This window comes from Engraulis encrasicolus, chromosome 12, assembly GCF_034702125.1.
Source record: "Engraulis encrasicolus isolate BLACKSEA-1 chromosome 12, IST_EnEncr_1.0, whole genome shotgun sequence".
Taxonomy (NCBI): Eukaryota; Metazoa; Chordata; class Actinopteri; order Clupeiformes; family Engraulidae; genus Engraulis; species Engraulis encrasicolus.
The window spans coordinates 8,876,651-8,886,069 of record NC_085868.1 but is presented as its reverse complement, the minus strand read 5'-3'; the positions used below and the strand labels follow the sequence as shown (position 1 = coordinate 8,886,069).

The 9,419-nt window shown below is 41.8% G+C and overlaps 2 protein-coding genes across 2 annotated transcripts; one reads left to right on the top strand and one right to left on the bottom strand.

The window, feature by feature from the left end:
• Positions 1-1,364: 1,364 nt before the first annotated feature.
• LOC134460035 (CD209 antigen-like protein 2) lies at positions 1,365-2,444 on the top strand. Its single transcript, XM_063212518.1, has one exon. It carries the CDS (start codon positions 1,511-1,513, stop codon positions 2,288-2,290), a length of 780 nt encoding a protein of 259 aa, XP_063068588.1. The 5' UTR covers positions 1,365-1,510; the 3' UTR covers positions 2,291-2,444.
• Positions 2,445-7,319: 4,875 nt separating this feature from the next.
• On the bottom strand, positions 7,320-9,419 carry LOC134460034 (B-type lectin plumieribetin-like). Its single transcript, XM_063212517.1, has 3 exons — positions 9,318-9,419; positions 8,201-8,294; positions 7,320-7,726 (listed from the first exon to the last, which is right to left on the bottom strand). The coding sequence occupies exons 2-3, from the start codon at positions 8,288-8,290 to the stop codon at positions 7,454-7,456; spliced, it is 363 nt and encodes a 120-aa protein (XP_063068587.1). The 5' UTR covers positions 8,291-8,294; positions 9,318-9,419; the 3' UTR covers positions 7,320-7,453.

The following is a 9,419-nucleotide window of genomic DNA, read 5'->3' as shown; positions in this document are numbered from 1 at the left end:
CCTACATTGACTGCCTGTGTCCTATATAAGTGGTTTTAAAATGCAGCTGCTGACAGTGTTCAAAGCCTTAAAAGGTCTCCATGCTACATCTCTGACATGCTGTCTTTTTATACCCCTGCTCGAGCTGTCAGATCCGCTGACGCTAAGCTGCTAAGGATTCTAACCCCCCACCAAAGAAAATGGAGGCTCTCCGTCTTCACATTATAGAGATTCTTTATTTGTTGTCGCTTTCAAGAGGCAGCTTGAAGACGCACCTCTTCACCCTCGCCTACTCATAGCTGCTCAGACCCCAAGGCTATCACCTGCTAATGACCCCCCCCCCCAGTCTTTTGGGGAGTTTTTTCCCCAAAAATCTGAAATCAAATGAAATGTTTTTCCTCACCCCTGTTGCCACGAAGGGCCACGTTTACGTTCTCTGATCCTTGTGAGTCTATGCCATTCATTGTTAGTCTATCTGCTTTCTGATTGAATTGTATTCCATTTCATTATAATTATTCATTTTCCAATTCTTTTTATTTATTTATTTCAATTTATTTTCTTTTTTTCTGACTGCTGCTGTTAATCTAAATGGCATGCACATTGAACTACATGTTATCGCAACATGATCTCCATAAATTCCGTGCTCCTGGACACGGATGTTAAGGGCACAAAATCCGTGTCCAGGAGCACGGATTTTGCCAAAATTCCGTGCTCCTGGACACGGAATTGTTTTCCGTGCTCCTGGACACAGAATTGTTTTCCGTCACGGACACTGAGAAGGGCTCTCTCTATAGGCTACTACCACAGATCTATGTTTCCACAGTCTTGTGTTTTCTCAGGATTTTTCTAATTTCAAATATTTTTTTCTAAAAAAAAACACTTCCTACTGACAGGTTAGGGTTAGGGATTGTTTTGGTCTGGGCACAGCTAGTTTTCTTTCATTCATTATATGAATTTGATAGCCTAGCAACCAACTGGAAAAGGTATTTCTCAAAAATATGTCTTTAATGACAGGTTAAGGTTAGTGAATGTTTTGGTCAGGGCACAACTTAAATTGCTATAGCATTATTTTGTTTAGGATTAACATTTGTTATGTATTTTCTAATGATAGAGTTAAACAGTGCTGTGGTAATAGCCTATAGAAAGCACTTCCGTGTGCCCATCACGGAAAACAATTCTGTGTCCAGGAGCACGGAAAACAATTCCGTGTCCAGGAGCACGGAATTTTGGCAAAATCCGTGCTCCTGGACACGGATTTCGTGTCCTTAACATCCGTGTCCAGGAGCACGGAATTTTTGGAGATCAGGCTGGTTATCTTGCATCTTTATTTCAGGGAAGGAAAAAGGCGAAGTGACAATTTCAAAGAAAACGAAATGCAGAAGACCAGATGAATAGATAATTAATGTATTAAAAGGCAGGTCTTTAACCTTGTTCTTCAGCCGATGTATCCGACAAGACGGTTGTAGACAACAGTCTTTATACCAGAGCAGACTGCTTTCATTTAACAAACTTCAGCCATTACAGAAAGAAGATGACAGAAGACGAAATATATGCAAATGCTGATGCCTTTCAGATGAGTTGTGAGGTTTCTGTGGGAAAAGAGAGCAATGTATACGCCAATGGCAGGCCTGAAGATGCTGTAGTTTCCAAACCCTCTGCGGCTGTGAGGGACTACTCCAGATGGGCTATTGGGGGTCTGGGGCTGCTGTGTGTTCTACTGCTTGCACTCAGCATAGGTGTGAGTGTTCAATACATGAAGGAGAGAGGCCAGCTACAGGCTGAGAAACAGCAGCTGCTATCCAGCTACTTGGACATCAACATGGAGCGGGATCAGTTACGGACCAACAACACCAACCTGACCAGACAGGTGGACCAGCTACATGCCACCGAGATCGAGCTCCAAGACCGAATCTCTAAATTGACAAAGCCATGTCCCCCAGGATGGGTCTATCACTTCAACACCAAATGCTACCGCTTCAATCCCAATCCCAAAAGTTGGTCTGAAAGCAGAGCACGCTGTCAAAGCCTTGGAGGAGACCTGGTGGTCATTGGCAGCAGGGAGGAGCAGGAGTTCATTCATGGACTGGCTAGAGGGAAAAATGTTTGGATTGGCCTGAGGAGGGTGAATGGAAAATGGAGATGGGTGAATGACGATGAAGCTTCCATCACTTTCTGGGGTGGTGGGCAACCCAATGATGTCGGAGAGGAATGTGTGGTGCTTAACTCAAGCGAAAACCCCTCACGCAACTGGCATGATTACCTTTGCAATATAACACATGCTGGTATCTGTCAGATTTCTGCTTCAATGTAGAACTTTAAGAAGAAATGGCACCAAATGGAAATTTGAACTGCTACAGTATGCCTCATCAAATGCTATCTTATAGGGACAGTTTGGTAAATTTCAACATGCAGTTGTAATGCTCACACTACCCTGGACTTGTCAGTGCCTGAGATTTTTTTTTTTCTTCTTCAGCCGTTTCCGAGATCCTGGTCATTGTAATGGGGGCAGCTCTTTGTTTACATTTCAAAAAAACATTTTTATTTATTCCCAAAAACATCCAAAAGGTTATAAAACATCAGCAGACAACTTGCAAACAGCAGTACCTTTTGGGAAAATATTTGGAGTTTGCCTATGTTTCATTTTTTAAAAATGTAAACAAACGCTGCCCCCATAAGAATTGCTCATATCTCGGAAAGGGCTGAGCCAAAAAATGTGGCATCACCAGGTACTGACAAGTCAAGGGTAGCGTGAGCAATACAACTGCATGTTGAAATTGACCAAACTGTCCCTTTAACTGCTATTCCTTATTGTCTTTATTGCCTGCATCCAAACAATACCATTGAAGTGTTCAGCTGAAGCACTGTTGTATTTCGTGACTCATATTAGGACATGCATGTTACTCCGTGGACTCACTGTCATTTCCTTGCATTATAGTTGAATCCATTTTGTAAAGTTCTAAAGTCAGAATTGTTACTTGTTATTTGCTTCATTCTTTAAAAAAAAATCATCTTGATTTTCTTAAAATCAATGTAAGATATCCCTCATTCCATGGTTATACTGTACGTAGGAATATGAAAATAACCCAACTGGCCTATTCAAATTGATGATGGTGATGTTAAACATTCAGAAACGTGACTCACGACAGCAGTGCACTGTAAATAGGCGACTGTAGATGCTTATGAGAATATTACAGATCCTGAGGTGCACAATGATTTGCAGCCTTTAATAAAAAAGTCTCAATTAGTGCAAAGCTTATTCTTATGCATGATTCCCTTTTTAGACCTTATATTATCTGCAATTATATACACTGACACTGTACATTGTTCACAAGGACACCACATGCTTTCAAGGCAGATGCTGTACAGTTGGAAGATTAAGCAAGTGCGCTTAGACTCCATTGTTTATGAGGGGAGACTGCTAAAAATACTTAGTGCACCTTTAAGCAAAACTGTTGAATAGCAGAATAAATGGCCATTTGTGAACACACTGGGAGTTGTATGGACCAATGCTTGTACGAATGCAGTAACAAAAAATACAAATGTAATTAAATATTAAGGCTGCCATGCTGCAATCAATCAACATTCAATCAACTGCAGTCAACAGTCAACAGAAAGGGATAGGCCTACTCATTGTGCTCTACCAAAAGGCTATACAGATATAGAATATTTAAAGCGTGGTTAACACATTTAGCCTGATGACTGACTTTGGTGCCTGGAGGCACATACTGTATGTATACGCTGCATTCAGGCTCTTGAGATTGTGGCTTTTTAATAAAAATGTAGATATTACAGCTGAATGAACACATTATAATGCAAGATGGGGGTCTTGGGGTTTAAATGCCACTCATTTCATGTTTATGTGCTTCAGAGGCTAAGATATTTAGGTTTTTATAGGCTGAGGGCAACTGTCCCAACAAGGGATTAGGTATTCAGCAGGCGTTTTTTGCAGGTGCTTTAGGCATCACTGGGTCAAGACACTAACCATTTCTGACACCTTCTAGTAGGGCGGTACACTTTGGATGAACTTGATGAAAGACCTTGATAGCATTCCATGAAATGTGTGACATGTGTGCGAGTGTGAATATAAAGTGTGAAAATAAACGTCATTTGAATATCTTCCACATTGACACATGAACAGTGACACAATCTGATGAAAGTAATAGTGTCAGACTGTGAGTGAAGTCACAGAAACGTCAAAGATGCCTATCACACATACATGAAGATTAACTAGAATGCATTCTCGCAGAAAATGTAAAAAGGGGGTCTTGCATTTTGGGTCAGAGGTTAGCAGTTTTAGGAAAAAGCATATATATATTATAGGCCTATATAAATATATAAAGTATATATCAGGGCTTGACATTAACTTTTTGCTCACCGGCCACAATGGCTAGTGGTTCAGTAGCCATTCAGCCTTTCTAGTCACAGTTTTTGTGTCAGTATTTTTTAGACTTATTTTCTTTACTTTGATACATCTAAGCTCAGAAAATGAAGTGTTAACACAAGACGCTCAGTGCTATGAACATAGTGTGTTCAATGAAACTACCTACAGCATATCAGACAAATACAGGAGAATCTGAATGAGCTTCCTTGAACCGAAATATAACACGTAACACAATAATTGGGTTGGGATTTGAACTTGCAACAGGATACACTACAAAGCAAGACAACAAAAAACAAAACATAAATAAATATTAAATACTGGATAAGCTTTTTCTAGCTGGCCTTACATCCAGGTACGTTAGGCAATTATTGTAATATTTTACTAGTTCAAATATGTCAATATTTTACTGTGTTCATATGGATTACACTCATGCCAGGATTTGAATCTTCCAGGAATCTTCCACTCAAAGGATGAATTTGTTACATTACACCACAAGACCTGTGTCGAATGAGAGCACAAGTAAGCATAAAAAAAATCAATTGTATGCAACATGACAGCAGAATAAGTCAAACATTAGAGGCATGGCATGGGTCACTGTCATCCCAAACAATTTACATAGTGCAATATTAAACATTCTCTGTGAACATTAGACGCCAGAGGGCTACAGATTTGGTGCTTGGGCCTGTGGTGGTGATGCTTGCCTCAGAGGCAGACTGAGCTGCAGAGATGGCGTGGGCTGCAGCGCATTACAGGCCAAAGGAGGAGCCTGCTTAGAGATGGCGATGGAGCCAAGCACCCATTTTTTTGGGGTGTCACTGTCAATTTTACAACCCTCATTACCACACCCACCAGATGGAACCCAGCAGACATGCAGTTCCACTAACTGGGGACCATGCCAGACATCATAGAACCCATAAAAATGGGTACCCCACCCCCGAGCTCTAGGCCTTCCCCCTCAGGCTTCAAAACATGGACCAAATGCGCCCTCTACTGACATTAGTGAGCACAGACATGTATTAAATAAACATCGGCTGGATCTCAAATGGTGCACTTGTGCACTTCGGGCACTATGTTTCAGTGCGTAACTAATACGGCATGCACACTGAAACATGAACACTAAAGTGCACCATTTGAGATTCAGCCATCATGTCTCGGACTCTGACAGTCTGCCCCTCTCATTGTCACCCCATCTCTCTCTTCCATTTATTCATTGTCTATCTTCATGATCTCCACAATGTATCTCTAATAAAGGCACAAAGCCCCTAAAATAGTTTTTTTCATTGTTTGGCAAGATTGCATCCAGGTCAAAGGTCATTGTATCTAGGCGGCCTAGACTAGGGCTATGTCTCAAATGACGCACTTTTGTCAGTGCACTGACAGTCAGTGCACAGTGCACACAGTGCACTGAGGTCTTTAGTGCATAGTGTTGTGGAAATTTTTGAGCACTATGCACTGTGCCCTCACTGGAAGTGACGGCTGAGCATGGCATTAGGTCGCCAAAATACGAGTTGGCGACTGTTTACAATGCACAGCATCTGGTGCTTGTATTTCCATTTCCTTTACACCAAAGGACAACAATCACACATACAATACTTTGGTTGGCATGAAAAGGTTGGTGTCCCATCAACATTACTTACGGAATTAGGAGACTGTTGACCAAACTCTTCTACTGAACTGAATGCCACATTTCCTCCGTGTCATTGTCAACATGGCCGCCGTTTAGTGCGTGCAGTGTCCATGGCTGTGTCTCAAATGCTGCACTTGTGTACTTCGGGCACTGTTTTTTAGTCCCTAGGGCGCTCACGCTGAAAATTTCAGTTGAGTCAGTGCACTGAAAGTGCCAGGATGATGCCCTAACAATGGCGGAAAAATGCAGTGCTTGAATGATGGACACTGCACGCACTAAACGGCGGCCATGTTGACAATGACACGGAGGAAATGTGGCATTCACTTCAGTAGAAGAGTTTGGTCAACAGTCTCCTAATTCTGTAAGTAATGTTGATGGGACACCAACCTTTTCATGCCAACCACAGTATTGTATGTGTGATTGTTGTCCTTTGGGGTGAAGTGCATGGAAATACAAGCACCAGACGCTATACATTGTAAACAGTAGCCAACTCATATTTTGGCGAGCTAATGCCATGCTCAGCTGTCACTTCCAGCAAGGGCACAGTGCATAGTGCTCAAATTTTTCCAGGACACTATGCACTAAATACCTCAGTGCACTGTGTGCACTGTGCAATGACTGTCAGTCATTTGAGACATAGAGTGCGTCTTAATATGCGACCTTGCCTCCTCCACTTGCGCTTGTCTCCTCGTCCCGCCTCCTGGCCCCTCCTCCGTGGAGAAAACGATAAAGTTTCCCAGCTGTCAGCCTAGCCACAACAACTTTTGAGGGACTGTTTTTCATTCACCATCCCAATTGCAAATGAGAAAAAGACTCTACAATTGAGCTTTTGCAAGATATTGAAATATAATGCTGTTGTCAGTGATGTCATCATGACGAGAAGCAAGTGGAGGAGGCAAGTGGAGGAGGCAAGGTCGCATATTAAGATGCACTCCATCATTAAAGCACTGCATTTTTCCGCCATTGTTAGGGGATCATCCTGGCACTTTCAGTGCACTGGCTCAACTGAAATTTTCAGCGTGAGCACCCTAGGCACTGAAAAACAGTGCCCGAAGTGCACAAGTGCGGCATTTGAGACACAGCCTAGGCCTATGTCAAAAATGGCCCTACTTCAAACTAATCCCAAACACTTCCATCGAAACCGGATAGTGATTGGGTTTCTGTGTCTGCTTCCTCCTGTTATTATGTCTGACAGGACCAAAAAAAGATTAATCCAATCTGTGTGCATTCGTGTTTTATTACACCAATTCCACTTTCCTCTTCTTTTTCTATGGCAGTAGTAGGCTTGCATTTGGACACACAAAACATGAAAAAGCAAAATGTGGCAAAAGATTGTCTGCAATGTGATTTTTATTGAATATGATTCAACAGGCTTTGCATCTGACTGCAAAAAAAGTGCAACGTTATTTGTGCCAATACCCTGCAACCGAGGGCACCCTTCTCACTTGAAACCACTGACGTCTATACTATTGCTTGAAACCCTTGGACTGGGAGGAGTTCCACACCTCCTCCCCATCCCTCTCAATCACCAGGTTGCCGTCGTTGCGCAGGTACATGCGGCACATCTTGAAGCCGCCAGACGCCTGGCTCTTGGTCTGCCACATCATCTTGTTGTCGCCACGCTTGTACATGACCAAGTTGCAGTCGTCCTGCATGCAGAGGCGGTGGGCCTCCCTCTGGCCGGAGGTGTCAGACGACCACATCTGCCTCCAGCCGTAGATCACAAAGTTGCCGTCCTCCTGCACAGAGACGTCAGGACAACAACGCAGAATGAACACACGCCCGTGAATGGATTTATGTTTGCAAAACCTTTGCAATCATGATTATCTTCACAAAATGTTCTAACAGTTACTTTACATTTACATAGGCTACATGTAAATGTGCCAGATTATAGCACAATGGCTAATTTCCATCTGGTGTCCAAAATTGGCAGGCTTGATGTTTACAAGCAGAGAAATTAAAAGCACAGACATACACTTTAGCACAAACACTGTAAGTACGTTTGTAAAAGAAATAAAAGAAAACACATACAAAGGTATTAAAAAAGAAAGAGGCTTAAAATAAGGCTGTATATGAATTGTGTGTGTGTTTGCATCGAATTTGCAAAGAAACCCCAACCTGATTTTCTTTATCATACTGTTTTGCTTTATCTTGAAATTTAATGAAAAGGAATGCTAGGGAAAATGAATAGAATGGAATGGAATGTGGAATACCTGGAAAACAGCCTTCCATTCGTGGTTGTTGGACCAGAGATGGTCTCCCTTGCGGAGCTCATCGTACTTGGACATGTAGTTCCTGCTCATGGTTCTGTTGATAGAACAATGTCAATCTGGGATTAAGACAAAATATAAAATAGCAAAAACAATATATACAAATGGAAGTATGATAGACCTATTCAAATTGTACAATACAGTGTTTTAAAAAAAACGAGCGCGAATGAAATAACAGTAGTAGTAATATAGCTAACAAATTGAATTCTATAGAGTGTACAAAGTATTAGTGGAAGGCATCTGCAAAAAGTGTGGTTTCCAAAAAGTTTGGAATTGAAAATGGATAAAGTGGGTGCAGTTTTAGACACAGTCAGACTACAGTGCAAGCCCTGTGGTTGCACAGCTTAATTCAGAACACAGTGTATGCCCTGATGTGTACAAATTGCACTTAAGACCATACTGTCTAAATAAAAATAAAATGTGGTACTATCACATTTTACACATAATTGTTTGATTTTGTTCCAACTACGCACTACGCCATTTCATACCATCTGACACAGATCTGCAGTCAGATGAGTGCCTTAACTACCGTAAAATCATAAATGAAAAGTTGTCTTGTCTTGGATCATGTATACATGGCTGTCTTTGAGACCAGGCTTTCTTACAGTACCTCTCAATACGGAGAGATCAGTTAATTAAATAAAACCAAACATTCTACAGTTGAAACAATTCAATAGTCAAAGTGAAATCTCATACTGAAAATGTCTTACAACAGTGTGCTGAATATTACCCATGAGCCTAAGTGGAATGGAAAGGCTAGACAGTCATTATAACCCAGAATGTATTAATGAAGACATCTATAGGTGCCGTCTGGCTGGGATATATGAGGCCATAGGCATTCAGGCTCAGCCTGTAAGCTTGCATCCAAAGAGATATGAAGAAAAAAAGACAGAACAGAGAGCGAGAAACACACAGACAGATAGGCAGATAGAGAGGAGCAGATACACAGAGAAAGAAGAGAGAGAGAAAAAGAGAGAGACAGACAGACAGACAGACAGAGACGATAAGACGTACAGAAAGACACAGAGGCAGACAGAAAGAGATAGGGTGCAGTACTCACAAGTCTATGGTTGAGATGCTGTGGCTGGAGATGCTGAGGCTGTCTGGTGGCTTCAGGTCAAGTGATGTTGAGTCGGAGTGGTCCCAATTTATAGGCCCAGCA